Genomic DNA, 16440 nt, shown 5'->3' with positions numbered 1-16440 from the left:
GTCCGTAATACCTGTGTACTTACATAGTGTCTAGTTGTGTACATAGTGTGTAATCACAGTGTGAGTATACATTGGTATCTACAGTTCTAATGTCTGTTTAACTACACATACTTTATTTAACAACCCACTGAATGGTATATGCAAGTACAAATGTGTAACAGGACATTGATATCAACACTTTTTGGTAATGAAAGTACAAATCTACTCCACCCCCTGGATCAAATGGTTCCAATTACTCTTATACCTGTTGTGACTAAATGTAGTTATATAACTATAGTACTAAGTGAAGTGAAAAAAAAGTGTTGTTACCAATGTCCTGTTACACATTTGTACTTACACAAACCATCCTGAGGGTTGTTACACGTGTGTAGTTAATTAAATATTACAGATATAGATGATATATACTGTATCAATCTGTATTTACACTGTGGTTATATGCTACGTACACATCTAGTTACTATGGAAAATACATACAATTGCAATACTTACAATACATTACATTTGTAATGGTTCTAAAAATAAGCTTCATTTATATATCTCTTCTTTCTCTCTCTTTTTAAGTCACTGAGGCATTTTCTTGACAATTTTCACCCTAACACTTTTTTGTTTTTTAATTAATTAATTATTATTTTTATTTTTTTTATAATGAATTCACTATTTTATAAACCCTGGCATTAATTGAGCATTTGAATTGTCTGAGCAGTGCTGCTGATGTAATGACTTTCCTGTCTCAAATAACATTCATATACATGCAGCCAAAATGCTAATTGGGGTCCTTCTAAAAACCAGCTTAATTGACTGAGGCGCTGGCCTGCTTGTCTGTTTATTTGTTCGCTTATCAATCTGCCATTTATTGGCACAGAAAGCTTTTCTTTCTCTGTCCTGAGTGGATGTTTTATTTTTCAAGAGTAAATTGTGATGTGGAATTGCTTCTAGGTAAAAAACTGAATAAACAGCTGATAAGCAAAATGCATTCGTGGTGTAGACTTCTGCGTTACAAATGGAAAGGGTTCGCTGAACCTGAAACTGTAATTTGCATATTACCATGGGTCCAAATGGAAATAATTATTTTAAATACTAAATGCCTATTCACAGCTCAGCTTCCCTCCTGGTTATTCTAATCAATGCTTCACAGACATGAACTTTTTTCTTTCTCTCTCTCTTTCTTTTTTTTATTTTTGCAGACTAAATAATGAACCCATCTGCCTGTGGTATGAGTATACTGTTTCAATGCATAGTCACTGTACAGAGCTCAACATGTGTATAAAAAGACCAAACACAGTTCTCAAGCTTGTGAAATTCAGCATAAATAATTAATATTCTTTCCAAGACTTTTTAGTTATTCTAAAATAAGGGGACAGAAGGAGAGGAATCTTTACTCTTGGGTTAAATGTTGTTTTAGTATCCCCCTGATGTTATTAACGCTGAAAGCAGTCTCTGAAGCGCTGAGCAGGGGTTTCGCTTTGAGGGAACCAGAAACCAGAGGCGTGTAAGTGGAACTCAGTTTCTGGCACATTTCCAATAGCATTCTGGGATCAAATCCTCTGTATGGCATGAGTGGTGTGCACCATTGAACTACTGTTGATTCATTTCAATTGGTTTGAAATGCAGTTTGAAAGCTACTTGTGCTGCTCTCAAAATGCATTTGTGGACTGGCCTGAAACTGTGCAAAGAGAGATATTGATAATATATGAATTTAAGATGCTTGGTCTGGTCAACATTAGCATATGCACACATGAAGGACTGGGTTTGACAGTACATCATTCTCATACTGTCTTTCCTCTATGAATATATATATATTTTTTGAATGATTTATGTTGCCAAAACACAATGAAAGTAGCATAAATGTATTCCATAAAAGCATGCACAATATTCCAAGCCTACCTATGAAAAACAAAACTGTTAAAACATTCTGCCAAAAATCTTCTCTGTTTCACAGAAGAAAGAAAACAATGGCAATGGTAAATTGAGTGTTTAAACCTAGTCTGAAAATTAGTTTGCAGTTCTGCTTGTAGGATAGAAACACATTTTACCTTTTAGAATTTATAACAGGCCATAATAGTTTTGCATATCATTTTGTTAATACATGTATTTTCAAGCTATATTCGTTTCATTAACCGTTCATAATTCTCATCATTATCTTCATTTTCTAAGTTTGCTTGATGACAAGCATTGCTTGGGGCAAGAGTGGACCTTTTGAAATCAGTCCTCTTTATGTAGTCTGGAAGGAAAAGTCTATAATTTGGGTATTTGACGTGATGCATAAATGTTTAATGGTGTGTCGTGATAGTATAGTTGAGATGCAGAGACAGTTGATTGTCATACACACCTGGAGTCTGGAAAAGGTCTGGGTGATTAACGAGCAGTTTTGTGAAAATAAAGAAAGAAAGAAATAAATCCCAGTAAGTAGTAGCTATTCTCATTTGGGAATCTAACTAACATATCTCACACAATGCATGCATTTGTTCAAGGACAACGAGTAACAAATAAGAAAATGCCATTATAGTTCAAATGTGCTGGGAAGCATAAAACCTGAATGCTGCATAACTCTATGAAGTCAGTCATTTGTCATGCTATGCGGTTGTTGTGCGTCATTCTCTTTCACGGTGGGTGAATCTCATCCTAATTTCCCCATTCCTTTAACTCAGTTTTGAAAACCACTCAACATAGAGGACACATTTTACATGTTCTTAGTGCAGAAAGGCAAATAATCACTACAGTGAGACGATCTCTTCCTTTCAAACACTTATGTCCATGTAGACACCTGAGAAGACACACTTGTAGTGTTTATTTTATATTCTTAAATGAACAGCTCTTAAACTATCATTTGTATTTGCTTAATGAAGACAGTAATTAGATGCCAGTATCTTTGTGGTTTCTGGATAAAATGAATTTGAATTCCATGTTAATCAAGTTATTTAAGTCATTAGGTTTATCAGAAAGTGACACTTAAACTTGAGTTTTATTCCGTGCTGGCTAGATTTAAGGCTAACATTTATACAGTATATACATACATAGTTGAAAATATAAATTTTACACTTATTTATTGACCAAATACCAATTTTGTCCAAGAAAATACTGTCTAGATTGAGATAGGCTCTCTCCCTTTAATTCCCCCTGCCACCAGCTAGAAAGTTTGTCAGGTTTTTTTTTCTTTCTTCTTCTTCTTCAAGCTGTGCTCATAGTTTTCTTTTTCAATCAATAGTGAAAGAACTGTCTCAAAAAGGCACAACAGTGTTATTTTTGCCCAGTTGGGTTGTGTTGAATGCTTGATATAATATATATTGAACTTTTGCCTAACTATTGTTAAAATAAAAAAATAAAAAAATAGATTAGTAATTAAAGTTGCTAAATTACAAAGCTGCTTTTAAAATATTCCCTGAATCAATTTTGACCAGTTATTTCCTTTATTTTTAATTCCACCAACAGTATAGTCCAAAAAACATCAACCTTGAGTGCAGCTGAGGATCACACAGACTGAAAGCCTGTTATAAACACTGAACATCAGAAATAGTGTGTGTATTATACAGAATCGACAGGATTAAAGCATTTTAATCACTTCTCTCAAACACTGTTTTGGCTTTCTCAGTTCCTGCTCACCAGTCAACGGTCACTGCTTGAGTGATTTTGGTGTGAGGGAAAAAACTCCAACAAAACCTTCAAGTTTTAAAAGAACACAGTCTTCACTGCAGGCAGTTTCAAAGTTTCGATTAGTTTTCTTCTACTTTACACACATGTTGCTGTCACAAACACGGATAGACAAAGTGGTATCAGCATTCAGAGAATGGTTGGATCTTGCTTAACTTGTTCTTTCATATCCACATTCCCAACTCCCAACACTGTTCGGTTACTGATTCTGAAAAAATAATCAACCAAATGGGTCAAATCAACCCATCTTCTTTACCAATCACTCTCAACTCAGCGTTCACGTTGAAAATAAAATAAATAACCCATTGTGTTTTCAGCATGTGGCGAAGAGTTTAGGACAACCAATCAGGGGAGCGTTTCCCAAAACCATAGTTGCTAACTAAGTTAGCAACTTTGTTGGTTGCAATACAATTCCCCATTGCCAACCAACTAAGTTGCTAACAGCTTAGCAACTATGCTTTTGGGAAACGCACCCCAGAGCTGTCCTAATATTAGTTATTTGACATTCATGGCTCAGCTGATTAATCTATAACTGATATCCCATGAGGAAAAATGAAGCAACTTGAGATGATTGTTAGAAAAATAATAATAATAATAATAAACTTTTTTCCATATGGTCAACAAAGAAAGGAAAAAAAGAGAGTCTTCTGCAAAAGTTCTCTTACAACAAGACAAAAAAGAACTGAGAAAAATTGGAAAACGTCTTTGTCTTCATCTCCTAGTTATAGCAAATAAAACATGTTTTTATACTGTATCTTAGGTCTATAACATCTTGAAACATACACTAATTTTACCGCTCCTTCGTGTTAGTGATGATGAAAGCCACGGCTGCAACAGCACATCGGATTCATCAATACTGTAGGACATCTGGACAATAGACAAGATGAAGGCTGGTTGTAAGACAGTGTTTTCAGAAAGATTTCATGCATTTTGTTCTCTCAGATGCTAAATGCGCATAAATAAGACCCTTCCATTTTCCATTTGATAGTTTAGATGGTACATAAGAACGTCAGGCGAGTGAATTAAGGCTGTAAAAGATAAGAGAGAAAGTTTGAGAGGAACTTTTAATTTTTGTTAATGAAATGGAGTGTAGTGTGAACAGCTGACAAGCCTCACAGCGCTACGACTCTCATTTTAGGCAGCCGTTCGCGTTTATAAGAATCTAGACATTTTCTGTTGGCATGGCTTTCTTTTTTACTCAGTGCAGTGGAAGCTAGCACATCTTCAAAGCATGCTCACCCACACTCAGATTATCTGCCAGTGAAAATGCTGTGTGCACTCGGCAGTGATAACAATAGCAAACTTTTTTAACTTCAAAGTAGTCTCAGATTCTATTATGTATTATGTATATTTTTGTTGTGGGATTCCCAAGGGGCTCTTCAATGAAACATTATAACTTTTTTCCATTTACGTGCCGGTTATTCAGAATGAATTTAGCAGGAAGTAGTATCATTTTTAAATATGCTCTTGGACGAATAAATCCGAAGAGTGACCAACCAATAATAAAACAAATAATAATAATTAATAAATAAAATCACAATATGACCTATACTCAGTGCTATTATTATTATTAGAGGCAAAATGAGATTGTTTATTATATTATTGTAGATACATTAAAGATATTTTTTAGTAGCTTTGATTCAGAGTACCTACACACTAAAGAAAAGGAAAGATACAACTTGAAATAAAGCATAAATACAATAAAATGTATTTACAAAAGTACAACTGAACTGTTCAACTTCTCTACTTATTGGTAAATAGCATGTGACACTTCCTCCCTTTTGCAACCAATGGATTTGCACGCATTTGCTTACTCAGTGTAGGCTCCCTCAAGACCAGAAACAAATATTGTGATAAAAATGATTGGTAAATTTGATTTACTGACCTGAATAAGTTCAAACCAGTTCAATCAATCTTATCAAATTCCTTATTCAGTTTTTGTTTGTATCCACACACAACATTCAAAGAAGTGTCAGTGTGTCATTTTGCATGCATACAATGTTGAAAATATATGTAGTAAAATATAGCTTTTTCATTAGGGCTACTGTGCACTTCCATATAGATGTATATAAATGATCAAATTACTCATTAATCAAATAAGTAATTAATTTAGCTGGGTTCTAGTTTAAATTTACATTAATAGCTGTTTGATTGAAATTATGGTTCCTTTGATTTAAAATAAATACTGAAGGTTTTTGGTTTTTTTCAGCTATTTTGTCCAGTCCTATCATGCTTTTTGTTTGACCATGTTCCCCATACTGATTCATCAAACTCACTGAATTACGGTGTTAGAGGGACCTTATTTTGTCCACATTACATACTTTTCAGGTTTGTTTTCTCACTGGAAATCAAAGTGTAAAACGGAGCCCAGTAATCTGGTATTGTGTCTTTTTTCTTCCATTGGGTGACTGCAGGTTGCAGAGATTTCATAATGGGACATCAGTGCCACCATGTGGTGTTCAGTCTCACAGGACCATGTTTGGTGGTCAGTCTGCCATGCAAGCACTGGTCAGCAACAGAACTACAACAATGACTCCATTAGAATTCACTGCGGATCGTCTATCGTGCAGCAATGGCATTTCCAGGCTGTGTGTGATATTGTCAATGCTTTCTGTTGCATAAAATTATGAACTGATGCGCCTCATGTCTTGGAAGGGAGTTGTTGAGATAGTGTGTTGCCATAGAAATCTGTGAGTTCAAAGCAAATAATTTCACTGATTAAATTTTCATATTTTAATTAAAGTCACGTTTGAAATCGAAACAAGTTCAATTTCCCACTTTTTAATTGTTCCAATCAAATTCCTATTGAAGTGAACTGATTACTAAAGTTATTTAATCAGGAAAAAAAAAAAAAACTGAAATAGTGCCACTGCTTGTTAGTATTAAAAAATATGACCTCATTATTTAAATATTATAGGAGAAGCCAAATTATAAAAAGCAACACTGGGAACATAGATACAGAGGCCTGAATGAGAGTTTGCATTGCACACTTTAAAATGTATCAGGTTCTTAACATAAAACACATCTGGCAGATTCACAGTTTTGTTTTTGTTTTACCTATAAAATCAAGAGAAGGGTTGCATCTTGAATTGTGCTCACAGAAATCGCTTGAAAAACAGTTTCTGTTCCAAAGCTCGGTAAGCTTTCAACAATATTTTTATTTTTTTTCAGTCTCGAGGAAGACTGTATGACATTCACGTTACATGATTTGACTGATTATTTTATGTAGAAAGGGCGACAGTGCACAGCATTAAAATTAATTATCATTCATGTTTTCATAACCACTGGCCAAATTAGAAAATTCAACTAAAATGAAATCGTCGAGAGCAAGGGGGCCCCCTGGTGTTTTGGGGGCCCTACACAGCTTGAGTATTTTGCATATATGGAGGATCGGTTCTGCTTACACAGGAACGTTTTCACCAAATAACACAATACCAAAAGAAGTGGCATTTATTTGACAGAAAAAATACCACAAGCAAGCTTTTCATTCAAACACTTGTTTGTTGGGTTTCAGATATTAAAACAATAGGTATACTGTTCAAAATGAAGACAAAAGTACTACTTTGTAGTTGCGAAACATTGATGGATCAAGTTCTTATTTACTGTGATGAATTACAGTGCACCTGTGTGAACTTGAGGAGAACAAACTTTATACATCCACCAAAAATCACTGGCACGCCAGTTTATTAAAACTCGATGAACAAAACTGATGAAGAAAGGTGAAGAGAAAAGATCTAGCAGCATTTTTTGTCCACTTGGTTTAATAGTGTGTTATTTAGCACAACAAAGAATGTTTTTTTAGAGTTTCACTTTATGGTCGCTGTATACCACATGCATTCATTTCAAAAGAGGTAAAAGTGATTCTGATTGGAGATTTGCCAGGCAACCCAAATTGCCAAGTCATGCTTTGTGAATAAGAGGGTAGTGGTGCATTCTTGGCAGCAAAGCACCTCAAGCTAGGTGTTCCATATACATGAAATGATTTGTGAAGTACAACTGGCTCAAGAGCCGAAGAAAAGTGCTGATGCGTTTCAGATTGGCCAGTAGCTTCTGTAATCACATTCATATTTTACTATCAGCGTGTGTGTGTGTGTGTGTGTGTGTTTGTGTATGATGTAAAGGCAGGGACGACATGGGTAGTGATTTCCAACTCTTTTATTAACACAAAACCAAGAGAAAAAGGTGAGGACGTGAGACGAGGTTGAGAGGAGCACTGATGGTCTCGTGGCTGCTGCTGGGTCCTGCACTTTAAGGCCATCCATCTACCGAAGAAAGCAAAAAAAAAGAAAGAAAAAAAAGCCTCTGGATTTCAGTGGCTAACTGAAGGAGCAGCTTTTAAACCGAGATTTAATAAACTAACATCAAAGCTTTTCCCTCAACCACCTCAGGGGAGAGGGAGACAAATTCATTAGAGGCCCACTCAGCTTAGGCAACCCAGATGACAAACTGTTTCACACATTTTCTCGTGGCACTAAATATAACTTGCCCCACCCTCCCTCACACACACTTACTCTCTTTCTTTTCATATTAGATGCTTGCTCATTTTATGATACGATGATGAATTCGGGGTGAAAAATACTACCTACTTTTCAATTCTACTTTCTTTATTCACTGATTTATGCACTATAGTCCAATTACAGTGTTTGCAAGGCAGCATTACATTGATATTCCTCAAATATTCTGGTTTGGGTTTGAGCGATGCTCGTGCTTATTTTACAGATTGCTATGTTTTTTGGTTTTCATGTTTTCTTTGTGCATATTTAACTTTGCTATTTTCTAATGCTCAGTTAACTAATTGCACACTAATAATCTAGTCTTATTTTAATTTATTATATAATGATGCCTAAATTAAGTTCTATTTCAGTGTGTCACTGAAGCACAATTTTGGAGAGTTTCCACTGAACACAAACAGCGTATGCTGCTCTGTGTCAGCCGCACCACATGGATCCATTGTTTTCGTTCAAATCAAGGCTTAAATAAATGTAGAAAACATATTTGTTTGTTTCTACTATATTCTACTGGTCAGACGAATATTCCCTTCCTAATCTCACAACATTGGTTGCGCAAAAGTTGATGTGTCGAGTTGCTATGGATGCTCAAACAAACAGAGCAACACAGAGCTAAAAAATGTGTCCAAATATGCCTTCTTTCATACTTTTATAGCCATATAGTAAACTGTTGATTTTGTTGATAGACTGTCTACAGCTGGAAGAAAACAAGACATGAACCAAAACCTACACCCAAACTTCCTTTGCTGCCTTGCAAACACTGATATTGAACAGAAATGTAAATCTAGTTGTTTTTGTGTTGTTGGGGTAAATGAGAGGCAAGGGCTATGCTGTTACTTCTTCCTGCTGGGAGTGGGGGACTTCATGCCACGGGGCGGAGCAGAGGATTTGGCATTTTGGGGAGGAGCAGGAGACTTGGCCGCAGCAGGGGCTGGGGTGGCAGGCTTAGCAGTGGGAATTACGATGGGAACCGTGGGAGGCATGATCCTCTTGGGTGAGGGTGTGGGTTTGATGTCCGGAACCCTGTCGCCGTGTTTGTACACGCTGACGACGATGTCCACTGACTCGCCGCCGTACTTGTTTTGGACTGTCATGGTGTATTTGCCGGAGTCCTCCAGGGACACGCCTTTGATGGTGAGGCTGGCGAACTTGCCCGAGTCCATGGCAATCACGTACTGATCGCCGGGTTCTACTTCTCGATCATTCTTAGACCAGCTGACTAGAGGTTTGGGGTCACCGCAGACAGTGCAGGTCAGACTCAGAGTCTGAAGAAAAGGAAAAACCAAATGCATAATGCATATTTAATCTAAAAGCATTCTCAGAGAAAGTAGCTTGTCATTATCATGCTAAAGGCATAAATATGAGAAACAGCATGACTACGTTAAGCAGATGCACATAATTCCAAATGATAATATGATATTCTGATGGTGCAATGGCAACTAAAAATCCTATGTATCTTTCTTTAACAATTATTACTAGAATCGATTTATACAATATATTTGTATTTAAATATACTTTAAATATACCATTTTACATATATTCATTATTTTTTACATGTGTAAATTATGTATGACCCTGGACCACAAAATCAGTCATAATGGTCAATTTATTGAACAAGTAAGCTTCCCATTTATGTATGATTTGTTAGGATTGGACAATATTTGGCTGAGATACAACTATTTGAAAATCTGGAATCTGGGGGTGCAAAAAAAAAATCCAAATTCCTGAGAAAATCACCTTTAAAGTTGTCCAAATGAAGTCCTTAGTAATGCATATTACTAATCAAAAATTTAGTTTTGATAAATTTATAGTAGGAAATGTACTATATATCTTCATGGATCATGATATTTACTTAATATCCTAATGATTTTTGGCATAAAAGAAAATTATTAATAATTAATGACCAATTAATTAATTATGACCCATACAATATATTGTTGGCTATTGCTACAAATATACTTTTGAGATTTAAGAGTTCTGTGGTACAGGGTCATTTACTTACATTCCCACACAAAGAAATACATCTAAAATGTTCTGCAGAACAGATACGACCCTTTTAAATAATTTGTACATCTACAACTTCTTGATGCTTTTTTTTTTTTTACTTTAAGAATTTTTACAGTGAAAAACAGATTTCTGAAGAATGTTTTCTAGCCTCTACATGACAACATAAATCTAATGCAGTTTTTAGATTTATGTTGCTTCTATTATGCCACAGTAGGATTTTTTTCTAGTTTACATGACATTTCACAGTAATGGATTTCAACAAAGTGACTCATTTGGGCTTTTTAGGGAGAAGAGCAGCTCAATGAAAACTCAGATATACAGTAAGAAGCCCTGTGGTGGGGAGCTCTCACTGGAAACCCACTGTGTATCTGACCTCTGCAGATCATCATGTGAAAGGTCTCATCTCCCACACGAGTTCACCTCATGTTTGCTTTAATGGATCCGAGAGCCTCTGACCTACTATGTTTATTTGATCTGAAAGAGAAAAGGATGCCAGGCATTTCCAGCATCAACTATTCAGGCGAATCCTAATCCCACCAATATCCTTTCACTGGCAGAATACACCATATTCCCCAAGATGGCTTCATGCTGCTTGCAAGCAATGGATTATGAGGCCAAAGACAATGAACAGATCTCAGGGAGTGGAGGAGTATGATGCCCTCCAGCGCACACTCCCAGGGCTGAAGTGAAGAGCCACAGAATGGCACTCACCGGCACGACTGCCTGCGGCAATACTGATCACTAATGCATTGGCTACAGCTCTCCATGAATGCTCTGGGTGCAATGCAAGTTTAGGTCCATTGATAACATTTGAGGCATAATGGTGATTACCACAGAAAAAAATAATGTTGTCTCATTGCTCAGTTTCTAATAGCAAACAAAATCCATGGGTACAGTCAAGCATTTTCAATGGATGTCTATGGGGCGATGTTACAGTTACAGTCACTATTATCTAACTATTAACTATGACTTGTGCCTCAATAAAATGCTAATTTGCTGCTTAATAATTGTTAATAAGGTAGTTGTAGGATTAAGGGATCTAAAATATGGTCATGCAGAATAAGGCAATAATATGGGCTTATAAGTACTAATAAACAGCCAATATGATGAGTAATATGCATGCGATTAAGTAACTAGTTCATAGAGAGAAGTGGCCCCTTAACTAAAGCGTGACCCATCATTTTAATCTGGCACTTTTAATCTCAGTAAAATAAAATTATTTACTTTAATTTACATAAAGACATATAAAAAATCCTTTTGATATGTGACTACTTTTCGAGGTAGATTAACTTTTGTTTTAGAGTAAGACTTTCTAAGTCACCGAAAGTCTATGGGTCTTTGTAAGTCACTGGGAGTCTAATTAGTAGTTATTTCAGTTTGCTTTATGCAAAAAGTCCATCCCAGGCTATTTCATGATATAAAAATGCCTGGGTTCACTGTGTTTACCAGGTGTGGTCAAAACATTGCAGTTGAAAGCTTGGTTTCAACTTCAGATAGACAAGGTCAGTAAGCTATTGTACTGCACTAACCTCAAGCCAACACTTAGCAAGTTTGGATTCACCATTTGGCAGCGTCTTATGATCTTAAAAACCTTTTGATCTAAAGGCTTTTGCCTAAATTCCTGAAATTATGTTTATAGACAAATTATGTTTATAGACAAGGATTTCTGCTTTCTGGCTTCACTACTGTTTGGATGCTCTTGCTTACTTCTCTGTTGTCCCTGTTTATGTACTTTTCTAAGATTTTTCTAAGATTTTAACTTCAGCAGATCAGCACAGGGCTCAAACAACAATTTTTTTTTGTCACAAACAGTAAACTAAAAACATTTCGGGTCTGGAATAATACTAAGAAAGAGAAGACTATTGGCCCCCACTGCCAGAGAAACAGGAAAACACAGCTACCTACATTTAAACAGACAAGAAAGAAAATGCCTCTTGTGGAATCTATTTGCTAAATGAACTGCCACAGACTTCTACAAAGAATTGCGGTACTTGAAACAAAGTTACATGCTGGACTTCCAAAACAGGGAAGAGCATGCAGCACATCGTCATCACGGACCCCCTACAGCCGGAGAGTCCTGTGAATCTAATGAATCTAAATGGTTTTTACCAAGTGTAGGGGAACAAGCCAAACTGATTGACACACTAGTCAATGGCACAGACATGGAATGAGACCCAAAAGCACTCGAGACATCAGATTGTCATGAGTATTTCGTATTGCTGCAGTAGCCTCCTCTACCCCAGATACAGCTATGACAAGGCTTGCAAACACTGGTATTCAATCACCCCCTATACGCCTAGACAACTGATTAAAGCATTTGATGGGACACTACTCTTACCCCCATGTTGTTTCCAAACCTGTAAAAGCTTGTTCATGATCGGAAACCAATTTAAGATATTTTGGATGAAAAACATGATGCTTGTGACTGTCCCATTAACTGCCAAGTAAGTTACACTGTTAAGGTCCAGAAAAGTATGAAAGACATCGTCAGAATAGTCCATCTGACATCAGTGGTTCAACCGTAACTTTATGAAGCGATGAAAAGTAAACAAAGTAAGAATTTTTGTAAGCAAAGAAAACAAAAATACAACAATACAACATTTACGACGATATAACAAGAATTCAACAATTCCTTTTTGTCAACAGTCTCCACTGTCTCTCTCCATTATCACCATATGCTGCATAAAAAAGAAAATAAATTATAACTGTTCTGAACACTTTTGACCTGATTCAGCATGCACATGGACCCACACACAATCCTTAAACGGAAGATGATACTTGAAATTCACTAAAGCATCTATAAAGACAGCCTTCATGCTTTTAATGTGAAACTAGCCGCAACTAGACAGACCTTCTTCTCAAACCTTATAAACAGTAACTTAAACAACACCCATAGTTTGTTTCCTTCTTCTCTTTTAGCCTGTCTAATTAATATTCATTAGCCTCTTTTCTGATTGGCCTGTTGTTTTCTGAGTGCCGCATTGCCAGGCAAATCACAGGCCCACTCAAACCATGTAAGAATAAATGTCTGTGCAAGTCTGTAAAATAACAAATTGATGATATATATAATAATTTGTAGTTGTATATACATTATGATTTATTGTGGCTGTAAAAATAGTTGCCTGCTGAAATTGAAATGTATGTACATCTTCAACATGACGTGCTAGATAGACACGATGAGTTTGTCTTAACTATACACATTAGTTGTGATCCACCTCATATTAACAATCCTGTCAGATCGTCCATCCTTTGAGTGAGAGTGTAACATTACAGAGAGTGTAACTGTGTGCATTTTACTGTGGACTGACTGTTCGGAAATGTATATAGTAGTTAAAAGTTATCATGAAAAAAGCCAGGAAATTTCAACTTTGACAATATGGGACCTTTGAAGAATAGTATACACTCCTGCATTTAAATGCATCTGCAAATTATTATTATTTTTGTTTGTTTTATCTAAATATATAAATGTATAAAAGCAAGTAAAGGCAGCTCCCTTTAAAATCACAGAAGTTGGAAATTAATCAAGCTCTTAATATATTGTGTGCACTTTGTTGATTATAATGAGAGAACTTGAATTTAGATGTTAAGACGTTTTATAATCCATCCATTCTTCCTAAACAAACCAAATTCATCCAAGGAATTTTAAAATAAAAATGTAAATAATATTTACTTGTGACAAATAGGCCTAATATGTGAGGGTATTGACATTTTGAATATAGATCCATGTATGTAGCCTAACTCATTAAAATAAGCTACCCACTTTTAATGCTCCGATGCAAAACAATGTTAAAAGTTAAATGTTTAAAACCTAAAACATGGTGTAATACTGTGCAGCTTAGAGAAAATATAAGCACAGGCTCATTTGGCTTGACATTTATCCTGCTTGAATTTGTTCAAAGAAATGCACATAACTTCTTAGGTAGGCCTACTAAATTTTCATTTGTGAATATTAAATGTTTTAACTACAGTGTTTTTATTTCATTTTCCCTGACTACAACCATCAAATGTAACACATCCGCTAGGCAAAGCTGACGGCTATTTGCGAAAATTTGCTTTGATGCATTTGTTTGATAACTTGTGGTTAAAGCGCCACTCATGTGCACTCATGGGCACTCGCGGCAGTAAATAGCTCACTCTGGTTGGCCACCTACTGTACCTTGATTCTAGAGGTCAAAAAACTAAACATCAAGTCAAGAATCTTTGTGTGATTCTGGAGACAGACCTTAGTTTCAGTAGTCAAATCAAAGAAACTAAATCAGCATACTATCGCCTCAAAAATATTGTACAAAATAGATTTTTTGTTTCCAGGCAAGACTTGGAGATACTTGTTCCTGCCTTTATTACAAGCAGGGTGGACAATTGAAATGGTCTCCTCACCGGCCTTCCCAAGAAGATTATTAGACAGCTGCAGCTCATCTGACTAGAACCAGAAAATCTGAGCAATTCAAACTAGGTCCTCAGGTCCTTACACTGCCTTCAAGTTATATTTAGGATTGATTTAAAGTACTTGTTTATAAACCACTCAATGAGCTAGGACCTAAATACATTGCAGATATGCTCACTGAATATAAACCTAACAGACACTCAGATCATTAGGATCGAGTCAGTTAGAAATACCAAGGGTTCATACAAAACAAGGGGACTCTACTTTTAGCTATTATGCTGCCTCCAGTTGAAATCAGCTTCCAGAAGAGATCAGATGAGCTGAAACATCAGCCACATTTAAATCTAGATTCAAAACTCATCTGTTTTGATGCCAGCATCCATATTAGCCTGCAGCCCAAGGACCTGACTCTCTGTGGTCATTAAAAATCCCAGAATGTCCTTCAAAAAAGAGTAGGGGTGTAACCCTGGCATCCTGGGCAAATTCGACCACTGGCCTCTGACCATCATGGCCTCCAAACCATACCCATATCTGCTGATTGGCTTTTTTCACTCTGTCTCCTCTCCACCAATAAAAAGCTGGTGTGTGGTGAGCGTTGTGGTGCAATATGTCTGATGTTGCATCATCCAGGTGGATGCTACACACTGGGGGTGGTTGAGGAGATTCCCCTCTTCTATGTAAAGCACTTTGAGTGCCCAGAAAAGCACTATATAAATGTTATACACATACATACACACACACACACACACACACACACACACACACACACATATATATATATATAGTGGTCTTTTCAAAATGATTTTCAAAGAAAAATCATATCAGAATTACATTATGCATTTTGGTCTATTTTTCACATTTATTATTATTATTATTGTTTTATGGCTCAAACAAACCTTCTTTTCCATGATAGTCGCAACATCAGGAAGACCACCAACCACTTTGCCACGATCTGACAACGAAAACATCACAAAGTTAATTTTAGGAATATAATTACATATCAAAGCAGGACCCCCGAGAGTTTTGGAAGTGATTGAGTATACTCACTCTTTTCAGCATATGCTTCCGCTCTGAAGGGCAAAAGAAGAATAGCAATGTTGAGTTCATTAGCAGTCCTTAATATTTTACCAAAACACTGATGTACAGCTCACATGCTTTGCATCTCTAAACATTTAGGATGTGGAAAGCCATGTGGTGGTATGATGCACTGGTTATCTTACTTGAGTCTCTGGAATTCTGCGTAGGCGTTGTCGTAGACTACGGTGGGGGGGATGGGGTCAGGGAAAAAAAGAATAAAAGTTAAGAGCATATAAAACATATATATTTTTTTTTTTAAGGAAAACAGCATTGTCTCTCTATTCGCCGAGACTTGTCCCGGAGGCATGGCATAAAAAGAAAATCAGCTCTCATTATTTTGATAGCATTGTTTTCCTGCTTCACTGGAAATAGTTCTTCTTCCCCTACTCATTACTGTCACCATTCAGCAAATCGCATGACCTGTCAGATACCAGCCCTTGATTATGTTTGTCATCAAACAGTCTGTTGACTAACTGAGACCACTGCCAGTATCTGCACCTTTGATACTATAACAGCATTTTTTCATACCTGGATTTCCCTAAATACATTTCCTGTGTGTGCAGCTGCAACAGTAGCATTTACTTCCAATTATAAACATGTCTAGACAAGATCAATGCGATAACAAGAGTTTGAGTTGACCACCTTTGTAATAACTCTTGTGGTGTAGTGTTTTGGAGTGGAAAAAAAACTTTAAAAATAGACAAAAAACACTTCACATGACAGTCTTGCCATCACCTCCAGCAATAATTTTTTGTTCTTATTAATGCCTATTCTGGTAGTGAGGTTAAAACTGTTTGAGCTGTTGTTGGAGTAGTT

The 16440-nt window shown here is 36.3% G+C and overlaps 1 protein-coding gene across 1 annotated transcript in view; it reads right to left on the bottom strand.

The window, feature by feature from the left end:
- Positions 1-7788: 7788 nt before the first annotated feature.
- Positions 7789-16440, bottom strand: part of LOC127970601 (myomesin-2) — a 42777-nt gene continuing 34125 nt past the window's right edge. The window contains exons 33-36 of the mRNA XM_052573243.1: positions 15768-15804; positions 15595-15617; positions 15444-15499; positions 7789-9421 (exon numbers count right to left, since the gene is read on the bottom strand). Of these exons, the coding sequence (XP_052429203.1) occupies positions 8990-9421; positions 15444-15499; positions 15595-15617; positions 15768-15804 (548 nt within the window). The 3' untranslated portion in view covers positions 7789-8989. The remainder of the gene's footprint in view (positions 9422-15443; positions 15500-15594; positions 15618-15767; positions 15805-16440) is intronic.

Source organism: Carassius gibelio, chromosome B13 (assembly GCF_023724105.1).
Source record: "Carassius gibelio isolate Cgi1373 ecotype wild population from Czech Republic chromosome B13, carGib1.2-hapl.c, whole genome shotgun sequence".
In the NCBI taxonomy this organism is placed as follows: domain Eukaryota; kingdom Metazoa; phylum Chordata; class Actinopteri; order Cypriniformes; family Cyprinidae; genus Carassius; species Carassius gibelio.
Note: the sequence above shows the minus strand (reverse complement) of the source record. Positions and strands in the feature narration are given on the sequence as shown.